Genomic DNA, 15,500 nt, shown 5'->3' with positions numbered 1-15,500 from the left:
CCAAACAGCGCTAAGCCACACCAGTAAGGAGGCGAAGGAGTTAAAACCCACCACCTCCAAGGACTACCAAGCCTGTTGGGTACACACTGTCTCACCAGGACTTCCTGCCGGCTGTCACTTACGGCCAAGGACGTCAAACTGTCACGCAAGAGAGAATCACTATTAATGGGTTTCTTTCATCAGAACAACCTGAGCTTTTGAACTTCTACAGCGGCTCACTTCATTACAGGCCTTTCCCCATCTACCCACAGCTGTCACGCAGAGGAAACCAATGCTGTCAGATGAACAGCAGCAGAGAGAAGAAAGGTGATTTCTAACTCAAACCAAGGACTGACTCAAAGCCTACCAAAGTCAGTGGGCAGATTTTCAATTGACTTCAAGCAGCTCAAGATCTCATCCCAAGAAATCAGTCAGAGAAGTCTTCATCACTCTGGGGGGTGACCTTTGTGTGTGTAACCTGCAGCTGCGCTGGAGACTTTCTGCTGGGTTTCCTCCTGCGTTTCGCTCTGCGCCCAGCCCTCTTCCCTCCTCGTCAGCACAGCTGTATTTTCAACTGTGCTGGCATTCGCTTGCAGCTCAATATTTATGCAAACGACAGTCTTTACTACTATAAAATGATGGCAGCTACTGACCCTGGGCAGTTCTTGTCAACAGACGGGGGTTTTAAAGACAGATCAGGTTTCCGAATCAGCTAACTGATATTCAATATGACATGATGTAAACATTGACAGATCACCTTAGATCTTGACGTAGCAACAAGATCTGTATCAGCATATCAAACAAACGAGCCCATTGAACATTTCCCAGCTGGAAGAAGTGATGTGAATTTGACACTTTAGGCCAGTAATAAGAAGCATACTGGAAGTTTTGGGTGTTTCCTTGGAAGGCAGACAGCGAAACAGTGTATGCAGCAAGGAAACTCAGGCCCTCAAAGCCCTGATTTAAAGACAAACTTTTCAAAGACCAAATAGACCCTGCTCTTCCTGATAGCACTGCACAACCTAACATAGCCTCCAAAATGGGAACCTGGAAGGGGTTTCCAGGCAATGTGGGGGTGTTCACAGCATTCAGCAAGAGCTGCCTATTTCCCTAAATTATCAAGATGCAGAATGCAAGTATGATCAGAAAAGGAGCTCTAGGAACTTCATGGCTTGAATGATACCAGAAGCATAGAACTGTCAGATTTCATTCAGCCCAGTACAGAGACCGGGGCCATCTGCAAGACCCTGCCACCATTAGGGATGCTTGGGGTCCTGGTCCCCAGGTTTAGCTACGGTTAACTGCAGATGGAGTTACTGTTGGAGTTGCACACAGTGTCCTCCTCCCTCAGCAAGTTCAGATCTGAGCATCACGTTCACCCCAATCCCCTTCTCGCAGCCCCATGCTACCAAAGGAAAGGAGAGCAGATGGTGGGAAGTGGCTTGGCCCTCCCTAGGCGTCTTGCTGCGAAATCCTGGCAGCAAGCTGGAGCGAAGGAAACTCAGAGCAGTTCAGCTCTGGGGGGATGTTCATTAACACACACATTTGCAGATCATTTCCTTCGCTCCGCTGAGGAGGAGACGGTAGCACAGTCTGGGGAAAGCGCCTCTGCTTTAACGTGCTGCAGCAGCAGCTTGAGCCAAGCCACCAGCTGCTGCACAGCACCCCATGCATCCACCTTTAAAGTGTGGCTCCAGCAACGGAGGCGAGCTCCTCCCATCCCTCCCCCAAGGCACTGCTCAAATATTAATAGCAAACCCCTGCACAGTTTAGCAGAGGAAGTAGCTAACCAGGAGCAATCTGTGCGTCCATGCTGCACACAACCGAACGGCTTCGCCTATACACGTCCATGAGAACGGACCACAAGAAAGCAATCAGCAGTGAACAAAACTTCAGCTCAACACACAAAACAAACCTTTCAAATCATTCATGTAGCTCTCAAAATACATACTTCAGAGAGACATACCAGTCCTCTACAGAGGGTTGAATTTGTTCCCAGTCTGAGCCTCGGCTAGACTATCAAGTCCCAGCATGCGCTCCAGAATGAAGCCACATGTGAAGTGCTCGTGTTATGGGAACATCAGGCCTGTCACTTCGAACAGATGCTTGGGCATTTTTTATCTTAGGCACACCTATAACGCAAAACGTGGCTGAACATCCCTCACATTTCCCCTGGAAACCCATCTCTGGCTCAAGACTCAGCACGGGAAAAAATCCAGCCAACAGGAATTTGGTGGAGAGCCCCACGAGCACCAAAAGAGGGGAGGGAAGGATGGCGCAGGAACGGGAACTGGGCTGCCCGCAGCGTCAGTGGCTGGAAGCGACTCAAACCGGACATCTCTGCAGAGGAAGATGGAGATCTCCACCAAGCTCCTCCAGAGAGCAACAGCGACCAGCAAGTGCCAGTGCTACTTCATCCAACTTCTAAAAGTCAGCCCAGAAGTTCACAGGAGGGAGCAAAAGGAAAGGAGGAAAACGTTCGCGGGAACCGTCCCTTCTGCTGCCGAACAAAGTCAAGCACAGATAACTCATTATTCACATGTTTGAAGTTGGCCTGCTTACGCCATTTGGAAAGAGAATCAGTCACGGCGAGTCTTTGCTTTGGTTTCCTCTGGTTTTCGTGAGACACTACCGCTACTGTCTCTCCAGCTTTGAGAGAAAGGGGAGTGTGTCGCAATGCGCCTCGGCTCGCATGTTCTGGCACAGGATTTACACCAACTTGAACAACGAAAGGAAAATAATATTTGACGGGGGAGGGGGAGTGAATTAAAAAAGAGGTTGCTAATTTATAAAGCTTTTTTAGCTGGTGGTGGTCTGAGATGAATTGGCTGCCTCTAAAAGGATGAAAATAAATATCCCTCTTTTTGAAGGAAATACGCTGGCTTGCTGCCAGCTGGCAGGAAGCGTGGAGATATGTTGCATTTACAGTAGGTTTTTACTGTCTGAAGCTCCAGCAGTGGGAGAGATGTTCGTTATAGGCAGCCTGGTATCGATTAGCTGGGCTTGCGAGCCCCTTATCTCCTCTCACTTGTGGGTTAGTCACTTGGTTTTGCCTCTGCCTCTCTGCCTATTCATCCTGCGACCAGAGGGTTGCAAATGTGGCACTTTCTGATGGACCCGACTGCACTTGTGGCCTTTTATCACACCAGCAGCCCCAACAGCTTTATCCCTCTGGAAGGAAATCAAAGCCCTTCATTAACGCAGATGTTCAAACAGAAATTGAGGGCTGCTCTTCCAAAAGCTCCTGGGATACGAGAGCCACGGCCCACGTTCGCATCAGGAGGAACACCAAACTCGTCTTTTGGTGCAGCTTGGGCGCAGGTCCCTGAAGGACACAGACTCCTCATTCTCAGGGTTTCAGCAGGGAAACCGACTCTTCCTCGATTCACAAAGATATTTAAGCACTTTGGAGCACAGGTAAATGCCTGGTGGGATCCTCAGCAACAGGCTGGGCAAACTTCACCGAGTTTAAGCATTTAGCCTGCTGAGGCACTGCTGAGAATCCCCACAAGTGCTTTCCTGCACCTTTCAGTGCTTAAAAACCGTTGAAAATCTGGCTCAGAGATTGCAGGATGAATTAGGAGTTTTTTTAAAAATTTTGATTGAAGATTTGAAAGTTTCACCCAATGAGTGTCGTAAACTAGCAGATCAGTGTACGTTGGTGGGAAATACAACAGCTTTGGTAACCAGCATAAAAATCACTAGCCTCACTGACTTCTCCGTGGTTGCTCCTGTTTCCAGGAAGGTAAAATTCAATTTTGAGCTGTGATCCAGTTCTCATGGAATTAGATAAAAACCCTGAGTCAAAGATTTCAAAGCTGGGTGCTCGGGAGGGAGGAGACGGACCTCGAGACCATCCAGCTGCTGTTGCCTCAGCCAGGCCTGAGATCAGCTTTCCAAATGCACGCGTTAGCTGTCACTACGTACGTCGGCGGAGGAGTGCCAGTTCGCAGCAGGCGGTGAGTTAATGCTTGCTATCTAACAGCTTGAAACGGGACCCGTGCGGTACCAGTACAGCTGGTTTTTCCCAGCTACAGGAACCTGTTCCAGTAGGGCAAACGCATCAAATTCCTTTGGGTGACACTGCTTAAGGAGACTCTACCCAGGACGTGCAGGACCGTCAGCCGAGTCCAGACCTGTGCGAGGAACGTGCCACGTTTCAGCTAACACACCCGAGGCCGCAGGGCCTCTCGGTAGCAGCGCGGACGTAGTAACGATTGCGAAGCACGGCCCGGGGGCCGCACAGCCTGGCCCCGGGGCTGCCGAGCCGCCCGCTCCTGCCCGCGGGTTTGGAACGTGCTCGGCTGCGCCGGCGCCCGCAGAGCCAGGCGAGGGGAAGCTCGGCGGAGCCTGAGCCCTCGGCGCAATGATTCAGGGCTGAAGACGGGCACTTGGGCTCCGCTTGCCACTTTCCCCATCTTTCCTTCCCTCTTTCTAACTACAACGTACAGATTCACTGGAAAGAGTAAGATAAAATAATGCAAAATCATGTCTAAGCACCTTCCGCTGCAGGATATGATTTATCTCTGGCTGATTTCTGAGCAGGTGACTGGTCTCCGGCAGCGGAAGAGCAGGGTCTTAGGAACTAAATTTCATCTCACTCTGAGTCAAATCGTCTTCCTCCCTCCGCCACATCATTAAAGTGATTGGTCGCACTGATAAGCCCTTTCGAGAGGGAGAAACGAGACTTGTCCTGTCCTGATATCTGATGCAATCTTGCGGTTTTGTTTGATAGTTTTGGTCCCTTAGCTGTTGTATTCCCTGAAATGAAATTTTCCTTTTAGCATTGACTTTTTTCTTTTTTCTTTTTTTTCTTTCTTTTTTTTTTTTTTTTTTTTTTTAATACACAACCCCGTGTGCTGTGCTCTAGAGCTTTCAAATCTTGCCAGACGTAAGTGAAGTTACATTGCCTGAATAAACCTGGGAGATACTGTCTCCGCAGTGCCGGGGGAATCCTTGCCAGCGACAGCGTCTGCGAACGTGTTACACCCTCAGCTCGCCCTCTGCCCACCAGCTCATCGCATCCAGTGTACAAGTAGGTAAAGTGAGGTGAGGGGGCCAAATTCACTGCTGGCCCACCAACCGGCGCCTCCGAGAAGGAGCAAAGCTCGAGAGCATACTCGCGGTGCCTGCAGAGATCCCCTCTGGAGCATCCCGTCGCCTCCTCCGCCCCGTGCCAGCCCGCTCCTCGCGTCCGCACGGCTCCGCCACGCCACGCGGCTCGAGCCGGGCAACCTCACCCGTTATTTATTTGTACAGCACCTGGCACAACCTGCTCGCAGCGCCCAACCAGAGCACCGAAATGCCTCCGACATCTTTCTGGAAGCAGCCTTCAAGGAGAGGCTTAGCTCTCCAGACAGCCCCCACCCACTACATCATCCTTTTTCTTTGGTTCAGTCCCTTGCAAATACACTCTTTCTCACGTCCCACTTACTTCTCCAATTGTGATTTTTTTTCCCCAAAGCCAGAGCAAGAGCAACTATGCCAATTTTACCCCAGCTGAGAATCGTGCCCTGGGGTTTTCTAAAGCTTTCAGAAGCAGGAGGTGTTGCAACCAATTTAAACAAAGATTGCTTTGTACAATGCAAGCAAAAAATAATTTCCCTGTTCTGACTCCCCTGTGCAGCTTTGCTTAGAAAATGTTGGTCATTTTTAAGTGAAATTATTTTGAAGTTATTACACACTGGATGATTATAAAAGGAGAGGTGGAATTTACTATATGCAGCAAATAAAATAATTAGAGGGGTGAATTTCTTGGAGCCCATATAATTTTGGTTGGCCTGTTAATACATCTTTTAAGGCCAGGGTTAGAGCCTCGAGCTATAAGGCACGGCGCGACGCCATCCCAGCGCGCTGCACGCAGCCGAGCAACCTTTGCGCCCGCGCTGGCGCCGCGGCCCATGCACGCAGCCCGCAGAAACCGGGGCGCGGAATCTCCCGCGGGTGCCGAGCCCCAACTCCCCCTCACCGCACCAGGCCCGGAAGGGGTTAAACGAAGAGCAGCGCCTATAAGAAATGAGACGAGGAGGCAGTTCAACGTAATTGCGGCAGATGCATGTATCAACGGCGGCCCGAGCTGCCTCCGCAAGCAAATGCGGCGCTGCACGGTCCCCCCCAGGTACCGACGGGTTCAAACTCCCCCGCCGGGATCGAAACACGCTGGCGAGGGCGATACAACCGGAGAAACCCTCCCACGCGGCCAGCTCCGAGCCGGATCCGCAGGGCGGGCTCCCGCGGTGCCTCTGCCCCGAGCGTCTGCCCCGCGCGCCTCCTTCCAGGGCGCCCCGAAAAGCGCCCATACGCCCCGTCCAGGCAGGACACGCCACCGGGGCCGGCAGGGAGAAGCAGCGCGAGCGTCTCCGAGCGTCCGACCCGCTCCCGGAGCGGGCGGCTCATAAGGAAGCGAAAATCTGCCACTCGACGTTTCCTCCCCTTCCTCCCCAGGGAGGGCGACGGGTCTCGAGAAGTGGGAAATCGGAGTATTTTTAAGTACCCCATTTTAAATTAGAACAAATTGCAGCAATTTTACACCTACAAGTAACTGTCCAGGAAGCGGTGAGGTCCTTCGTTTATTTAAATGATCTTGTTGGATTTATTTATCTATCTTTCCTTTTTTTGGTGCCATTTCCCTCCCTTTTTTTTTCTTTTTTAATTCCCAGACAAACTGGGAAATGTTTACCTATTTATATCCAGCTTAGGACAGGCAGAGGGAGGAAAAAAAAAAAAAAAAAACCCAAGATCCAAATAATACCCCGAAGCATCGCCCCGCGGGAGCGCTTCAGCACGCAGCCTGGCGAAAGGTCCCTCGACCGGCCGGGGCGGCGCGGGAGGCCGGCGGGAGACGCGGTCGTCGTCCCCGTCCCGTTTTCGCTCCCTGTTGAGTTCCCCCAAGCTGCTGGCGATCCCCGCTCGGCGCGGCGCGGGTTCCCGAGGCGCCACGGCGTAGCGAGCGCCGTCGCGGGCCGTCTGCCTTAACCGCGCGGCCGTTTCTCCGGGGCACCTGCCGCGTTTCTTCCTGCTTCCTCTCTGTCCCCTCCTTTTTTTTTTTTTTTTTTTTTTTCTCATTTTTCCCTCTAAATGGTGCAAACGAGGGAAGCCCTAACGAAGGAGTCAGAAATCTGGCCAGCCACCCACAAGCATTAAAAGAATAAAATAAAATAAAATAAATAATAAAAAAGGCATTATAGCCCCAAAGTTAGCAAGGAAACGACCAACTCCACAGCATATTAAACACATCATTCGGTACTTTTTTTTTTCCCTCCTTTTTTATGGTGTTTGAGCCGTGAAGGCATGAAAACACGATCCCGGGGAAGGAAACGGTTCAGCCCGGGCCGGGGCCGCCGGGCCGGGGCCGAGGGGAGCGCGGCGCCGCGGGGCAACGGAGCGGCAGCGGGGCCCGGCGGAAGCCCCCGGCCGGTGCCGCGGGGGTTTCTCCAGCGGCTCGGGGCGGCCCAAAGCTCCGACGCCCTCTGGGAATAAAAGAGGGGAAAAAAACCCCAAATCCTAGGACAGGGCACAGAGAGCACGAGAAAAAGAGCAGGAGGAAGGGGCAGAAACGGGAAACAAGCGGGCAAGGGCAAAGGGGAGACGTTCTCCCTGAAGAGCAGGGAGAAAAAGGAGGAAAAAAGGAAAAGAAAAGGGACATTAAAGGAAAAAAGGCAGAAGGGCTGCGCACAAGGATTCCCGGGAGATGGGAGGGAAAGGGGTTACTGCCGCCCGGGGGAGGCCGGGAGGAGGATGGAAAAAGCCGCCGACGAGGAAGCGCCGGAGGAGAGGAGGAACGAGCGGAGCCGCGAGCGGAGCCGCGGGAAGGGGCCGGAGGAGAGGAGGAACGAGCGGAGCCGCGAGCGGAGCCGCGGGAAGGGGCCGGAGGAGAGGAGGAACGAGCGGAGCCGCGGGAAGGGGCCGGCAGCCGGTGCACAGGCTGCGAGCGGCGGCCCGGAGACGCTCCCCATCGCCCGGGGCGAGAGCAAGCGCCCCGGCGGCACTCCCCGCGTGCCCGACGGCTGCGGAGGAGAGGGGGGAAAAAAGGGGAAAAAGAAGGGGAAAAAAAAGGAAAAAAGGGGAGGAAAAAAAGAGGAAAAAAGGGAGGGGGAAAAAAAGGAGGATATTCCTCGGGAAGTTCAAATATTTTATTACTTCCTGTTTGCACAGAGTATGTCAACACTTGGCACCCGACACGCCGTTCGTTCAGGAGCGAGGTGTCAACGTGAAAAAAACCTCCTTTTCCTTCCCCGGGCGGGAGCCCCGAAGAGCCCGAACGGAGCCGTAGCACCAAAGCAGCAACAGAAAAGCGGGAACGCTCGCCTCGAGAGCCGCCCTCGGCGTGCCGGCCCGGAGCAGCGGCGCTTGGCGGCCGGCCCGCGCGCCCGGCCGCGTTCGGCGGGGACGGGGCGAGACGGGGACGGCGCCGCCGCTCGGCTCGTCGGGCGTTTTTTTTTTTTTTTGTTTTTTCTTTCCCTCTTTTCTCCCCCGTTTTGGGTTTGTTAGGAAGTGCGAGCCCGCGGAGCGGGACGGGAGAGAAGGGTTTCTCCCAGGGGAAGAGCGGAGTTTCACCAAATGTGAAAACCAGCGCGCCTGCGGGAGTTGGAGGGGGGAAAGAAGGGGAAAAAAGAGAAAAAAAAAAGCACAATTTGGGTTTAATCTCCCTGCATCCGTGGTTCAGGCCCACGGGATGCAGGGATGGAGGGAGTGGGAAGAGATCCGCCCCGGGGGTCCACACCGGACACGGGGGGAGACCCTGGGCAGGGGCTGCGGAGCTGCGGCTCCCGCAGGAGCGGCCCCCGGCGCCGCTGGCCTCCGTCGCGGAATTAAACTCGCTTCAATTAAAGCGCGACGGCGGCGGCGGTGCGGCGACCTGTTGCAATTCCCCGGAGGAGCGGGTCTGATTCAGCCGGGGTTTGGGCGCTCGCCAGACATCGGCGAAGCCAGAGCAAACCCAACGCTACGTCTCGCCTGAATTATTATTTACATATCCTCACGCCGGCGAGGATGATGATGATGATGATTATTATTATTATTATTATCAGAAAGGCCACCTGACGCAGCAGACAGGCGGCTGAGCCTGGAGACCCGGTTTCCATTCCTGACCTTGTGCCATTGCAAAATTCCTGACCCCCAAATCCTGCCGGATCTCTCCCTCCTCCCGCCCGGCACTGCCGGATGCCAGTAGCGCTGCTCCCGTATCGTGCTTAAAAAATAAAAATCAAATCAAATAAACCAGCACCATTGCCGGGCCTGGGTGGTTGCTTTGCAAATAAGCGATCCAGCCCAAAATAAAAATCAGAGAGGGCGGAAAAAATAAAAAATTAAAATTCCGACAAAACCCAACCCAAATAAAACCCTCGCGCCGAGAGCCCTCTGCAGCCCGGCGCACGCGGCCTGGCCCGACATCAAGGGGCGCCGACGGCCCACCGGCAGTGTCAACAGAAAGTGTTTTCTGAAGCATATTTAGCAGGATCAAACCGTTTCCCTTCCGCGCGGGCCCCGGCGGCTTCACACGCGACGGGAACAAGCCGGGCTTTCTAGTCGGAGCTCGGGCAGCGCCGCGGGAGCCCGGCCGCCGCGGAGCCGCTTCCAGCCGCCGCCGCTGCCCGGGGCTCTCGCACGGGCACGGCCCGGTCCGGCTCAGCCCCCCGCACGGCACTTACTGCGCGGCTCCCGGGGTCCGTCCACGGTGACCTTAATGGCTCGGTGGTAGGTAGCGACTTGCGTGGGGTTCGTGAACACCGTGATCGTCAGGGTGAAGCTTTTTCCTAAGGGAGGTTTGGGGGGGGGGGAGGAAGGGAGAGAGAAAAGAGGATTTTCACGTGAGCCGATCCCCTCCGCGAGCGAGCGTGCGTGGACGCAGGCGCCCCCATGTCACGCAAAGCTCAGCCGGCTTAACCGCATTTTCCGCCTAAAGCGGGTGGGTTTTGGCCTGCAGCCACCCCGGGTGCGGAGCACGGTGCCCCCCGAGCGGGCGTTCGGAGGGGAGCGATGCCGGGCGAGCGCCCGCGCCCCAGCTCAGCCCGGCTCCAGCCACGCTCCTGGCGGCTCCGCCAGTGCCCACCGCCGCCGCCGCCTGGGAGAGGGCCCAGGCGTCCGGATGGCTGCCCACTAATCGCCCCATCAGGGCTGCCCTCACCCAGCGCCTCCACCCCGCGGGCCGGCACCCAGCAGCCAGGCCCTTCGCACCCACCCCGTGGCGCCAAAGGAGGCCAAGGGTGCACCGTGGGCTTGCAAGGCGACGGGTGCTTCAGGGGCACAAACCCTGTTAAAAGCCAGCAGGAATTATTCTTCCCCATCCTCCTGGAAGCACCCATCCAACCCCCTTGGCTTTTCCAGCTTTTATTTCATGCATAAACACTGGAGCTGAGCAGCAGGAAAACACATCCTCCGTTTTTTCCCCGGGGCTGGGGCTTTCACAGCCTGAGCACCAGCCACCAGGGCAGACCCAGGTCCCCTTGCATGGCACAAGCCACGGGGCTTTATACAGCAAGAACTATCGGGGAAAAAAATGAATATTTCTTTTATGAAAACATCCTGCAATTATCCTAGGTGGAGAAGTTTCTTTACCGGAGTGTTTGGGCGGGGGGGGGGGTGCTGGCTTTAGAGGAGACAGGGAGCAGCATTCATGGAAACCAGCTCCAATCCATGCCACACTTAAGCTTTCAAAATAGCACCAAAACATGCACATGTTTTTACCTACACAAGAAGGACTATTTTTTTTTTTTACTCTTTCAAATAAAATTTTAAATCTGAAGTGAAACATCTGCACTAACAAGCCGCATTTCAAAGCGCTGCTGCTGCAGCCGGGGGAGCACAAAAGCTGCCGGGCGGCTCTGTGCGTCCACGTAAAAAACCACCGAGGCGATTAGTTAGCAAAACGGTCGCAGAAACAGAGCGCACAGATGAGGGGTGTTAGCAGAGATTATTTAGGAAGCAAATTGGAGGGAGGAAAGGCAACCGGAGAAAGCCCGGGGTGGGCGCAGCTTCCGCGCCCGCTGCGCGCCGCCGCGACCCCCCCCCCCCCCACCGCCCCGCTGCATTTCGCCGCCTCCCCGAAATCCTCTCCCATGAACTGAAAATGGCAATTATTACTCAGCCCCATTTTTTCTCCGCTCCCCCCCTTCCTCACTCATTTCTCGCCTTCTCGGGAAGCGAGCGTGGGGCTGCTCCCCGCGCCCCGTCCGCCGGCGGCTGCCCCGGGCTCCGCGCCGCGCTCGCGGTTTACGCGCGGCAACGCGAGCCGCGGGCTTTTGAGCAAAGAGCAGAAAGAAAAAGAAGAAGAAGAAAAGCTACTTTGCAGCTATGCAAAGGGGGGAAGCTCGCCTTGCGCACGGAGATGGGAATTTTGCGGGGGGCGAGGGGGGCGGTAAGGACCTGCTCTTCCCCCCGCGCCCGGGCAGCTCCCCAGTCCCGGAGACTGCTCCTCTCCCCACGGAAAATAAAAGCGCTCAGCTCTGCCCCGCTGCAACTCGTTTCTGCGGAAGGCAGCCTAGATTTGGTTCTGACTTTACAGAGCCCACGCAGCTCGCTGTGCCCGGGCGCTCGCGTACTGGGGGATGCAGGGCTCTGCGTGCGCGTTTGTAAACGCGCACGTTCACACATCATATTTACACGAACACTTACACACACGTGCGCACACACACACAGAGCTCTGCTCCGACAAAGCATTTTGAAGCAAATCCAGATTCCTGCCAGAATAAACTAAACAAGCACGGGGCTTCCAGAGATTAAGACGACGAACATGAGAAAGCAAGTGTGACACCCAGCCAAAAAAAAAAAAAAAAAAAAAAAAAAAGGATTTTTAAGCACTAAACACACTGCAGATATTTGGATATTTGGCCAAATTGTGCTTCCGAGCTCCTCCCCGGGAAAGCACGTCCGTCCCCAGAGAGGGGAGCACACGCGTCCACGCGTCCAGCTACGCAGCCGGGCTGCGAGTCAGCCGCACACGCGGCGGCGGCTTCACATCAGCTCCAGGGAGCCGCGCATCAGTTATTTTCGTGCCTGCTCTTCAAAGCTCCATCCACAAGAGCACGTAAAAGAAAATTTGCATTTTAGTTATACTGTTAATATAGCGGGGCTGCTTCCCTAACGCTGCGAGCTTCCCCTTCCCTACGTCCCCGCGAGCGGCCGGGTGGGCAAGGACGGTCCCCGGGCTGCGTGGGGCTGCGTGGAGCTGCGTGGGGCTGCGTGCTCGCAAGGAGGCGAAGGGCAGGACCCAGAGCCCCCCGGAGCCAGGGCAGCTGCTCCCGCCCCTGCAACGAGCATTACCCTGGGCTCTGCTGGAGGAAGGAGTCTACCCACCTAACTGCTTTCGGGAGCCTGAAAACTGCTGTTATTTCGGAGCTCGAACATGGTGCCGTGGAGGAGGAACGTTAATAATGAATTCAAGAGTCAAGCTGAGATTGGGTTGCATTCGGTTTGGAGATTTGTGTAAGGAGAATGAAGAAAAAAAGAAAAAAGAGCCTAACAGAATAATTGATCACAGAAATGAAAGCTTAATTCATAAAAGGAAAAACATTTTCCATCCATCAACCTGCAACCAGTTAAGTGGAGAGTTTTAAAGAAACTGCAACTTGGAGAAGGAGCCAACAGGAAAAAGGAAATGTATGAAAGAATGTAAACTATTCAAGTTTCATAAAGAGGAACAAGTAAACAGTTATTACATGCAAATAATTCGTAACATCGCTGCTTTTAATTAATGCAGAGAAGTCAAAATATATCTGACATTGTATATATACACATTTGAAGAGTTTGAAAAAATGCTGCCATATGACCATTAAAATATAGTATTCCTGCTTTTTTTAATGAATAATTAAGTGCCTCGATCTGCAGTGTGCATTGGTGATGAAATGCTGAAATTGTATAAATAGAAATTGAAATTCAGGTAAAATACGGCTGCAAGGGGTCAGGTATGAGGGGAGGGAATGCAGCGCTTTCCCCCGGCGCGGGCTGCCTTTCCGGTACGATCGGTTTATTCTTCTCAGATGGCACAGCCTAATTTCATTGACGGTTGTTTGGGGAAGTCAGCGGCGCGATCGGTCTAAGGCCAAACGACGGAGTCGGACGCCAGGGCCAGAAGGAGCAATTCCTGCCCCAGCTGCCAGAGCGGGACGCACTGCGCCCGGGCACCGACGGGCACCGGCCTTTCTGCACCCCCCTCCCCCGGCGACCCCCGCTTCGTCGTTAACCTTCCCCTCGCCGCACTTGCATTCCCGCAACATCGCGCATCCAGCCCCCGACGGCCGCCACCACCTGCGGCGCGGCCCGCGGAGCGGCAGCGAGCCGCCGCCGCGCCACCTCCCTTTAGAGCTCGCTCTCAGTAGCCTCTCCCCCCGCCCCAAAAAAAAAAAGAAAAAAGAAAAGAAAAAAGAAAGAAAGAAAGAAAAAAAAAAGGGGGGAGGGGGAGGAAAAAGAAAAAAATATTCTGAAAGCTTGGGCTGCGAGCCAGCCCCCGCACGCCCGCTTTGGGGTGAAAACCCGCGCACCGCAGAGGGGCCGCGCTCCAGACACCGCGTACGTCTCAAACTGGGGTTTCCTCTCCCGCTGGGTGCGCTTTCTACGGCCGGTGCTCGGGAGAGGAAAGCCCCGGCGAGGAGCGGCAGGGAAGCCGGAGCCTCTCGGCGGGGAGCAGCCGCCGCCGCCGCCGCCGTCGGGGGTTTCCTCCCTGCACCAGCGGCGCAGCCCGCAGCAGCAAAACCACCTCCAGCGGCTGGCGCAGAAAGCACCGTTAAAATAAAATTAAACTAAGCTCAAAAAAAAAAAAAAAAAAAAAGCCAAATAAAAAGACCAACCATTTCCTGGCTGATACCTACCCCTGCCACTTCTCCCAACAAATCTGAGGTCGTTAAACCTCGCCACTTGGTTTTTCATCACGGCGGAGGCATTGCGGAGCTCTGCAGAGTAATTTTCATCATTCCCAGCCATCACCGTCACCACCGTCCCATCGGGTACATCTCCGAGGGCTACGACCTAGGGCAGGACGAGAGGATTTTAGGCTAAAATTAATTGCGGCTCGAACTAATCTATCCTACGATTTCCACCCCCCACAAACACACACACCAAAACCCCAAAAGACAAAACCAAACCAAAACCAATCCGAGCCCCCGAGGAATCTGGTTCACCCTGCAAACTGGGGAGGAGGAAGAGGGGGACCGAGCTTAAAAAAAAAAAAAAAAAAAAAAAAAAAAAAAAAGGTTTTAAAACGGTGAGGTCCCTTCCCCGGGGGACGGTGAGCGGCCGCGCAGATGGGGGAGCGCCTTTCGCTTGTATTTTGGGGAAAAGCGCGGAAAAAGCGCTGCGGAGAGCGGTGCGGCCGCGACGCTCTATGAGCGCGGCCCGACCCGCCGAGGGGAACCGCGGGGCTGGAGGGTCGCGGAGAGGAGCGCGGGGCATGCGGGGACCCGGCTGGACCCCCCGGCCTCGCATCCCCCTCCCGGCCCGGGGAGCAGCGCCCCGAAGGCCCCTGCGCGCGGCCGCGGCAGCCCCGCTTTGCCCCGACGGCTGCGGGCTCGCCGGTAACGGGCAGCCGCCGCTCCCCCGCTGTCCTGCCCGGCTCCCCCTGCCTCGCCTCCCGCTGCCTTGCTGGCTTTGCCCGCCTCCGTCCCGGCCCCGGGGGCCCCGTCGGGCCGCCTCGACCCCGCGGGGCCGCGCGGGGCCCCGGCTGCGCAGCCCGGTGCCGCCGCTGCAGCTCCTCGCCTTCTTCTTGCAGATTAGATCTCCCTTTCCCTGCCTCTCTCCCTCCCTCTCCCAGAAGGTAATTAACCTCCACTCTCATTAAACTTCAAAGTTGCCTGAGAGCTCCTAACTGTACCGAATATCTAAGATGCTGTGACCGCGGGGCAATGCGGAGACTTTATTAAAAATAATAAAACAAGACGCCCTTGACGGTGATGTCAGGAGCGATTTTAAACGGAAAGGGGCGCGGGGGAAAGGGCGAGAGGGCCGGTGTGGAGGGCAGGTGGGGGGCACCGCCGCCTTCGCGGGGCCGAGCGTCCCCCCGGGGCCGCTCCGCGAGCCGCCGGCAGAGCCCCGGCCGCAGCCCTCCCCGCAGCTCCGTCTTACCTTGAAGGCCACGGGCAGGGTTTTGTTGCACCTCCAGTGGGAAGGCAGCACCGAGCACAAGAAGTTGGGGCTGTCGGTGCGCACCAGCTCGCCGGCGTGGTCGGCCAGTACATCCACGACGGAGCGGACCTCGGGCCGAGCCCGGGCGCCCGGCGCGGGGGCCCCCAGCGCCCCGCTGTTCTCGCCCATCTTACCGCAGGGGAAGGCCGTGGAGGGGGGTGTGAAGCGCCTGCTGGTGCTCGGGTCTACGGGAATACGCATCACAACAGCGGGCGTCAGGGCGCCGCCGCGGCCGGGGGGGACGAGGAGGGGCCCGGTGCCCAGCGCTCGCCGGCGGCGAGGCTCCCGCAGCGGGGGCGGCGGCGGGGCGCCGCGGCGGGGCCCCCCGGTCCCCACGGGGGCGGCGGCTGGGCGGCCGGCGGCGGCAGCAGCAGCAGCGGGGCCCCGCGCTGCCTCGCTCCGTCCCG

General features: G+C 55.9%; 1 protein-coding gene across 1 annotated transcript in view; it reads right to left on the bottom strand.

Moving 5' to 3' along the window:
- Positions 1-15,294, bottom strand: part of RUNX3 (RUNX family transcription factor 3) — a 30,694-nt gene extending 15,400 nt beyond the window's left edge. The window contains exons 1-3 of the mRNA XM_062593826.1: positions 15,034-15,294; positions 13,785-13,941; positions 9,630-9,734 (exon numbers count right to left, since the gene is read on the bottom strand). Coding sequence (XP_062449810.1) covers positions 9,630-9,734; positions 13,785-13,941; positions 15,034-15,294 — 523 coding nt within the window. The remainder of the gene's footprint in view (positions 1-9,629; positions 9,735-13,784; positions 13,942-15,033) is intronic.
- Between the last annotated feature and the right edge of the window lie 206 nt (positions 15,295-15,500).

The sequence above is a fragment of the Rhea pennata genome, chromosome 23, assembly GCF_028389875.1.
Source record: "Rhea pennata isolate bPtePen1 chromosome 23, bPtePen1.pri, whole genome shotgun sequence".
Taxonomy (NCBI): Eukaryota; Metazoa; Chordata; class Aves; order Rheiformes; family Rheidae; genus Rhea; species Rhea pennata.
Note: the sequence above shows the minus strand (reverse complement) of the source record. Positions and strands in the feature narration are given on the sequence as shown.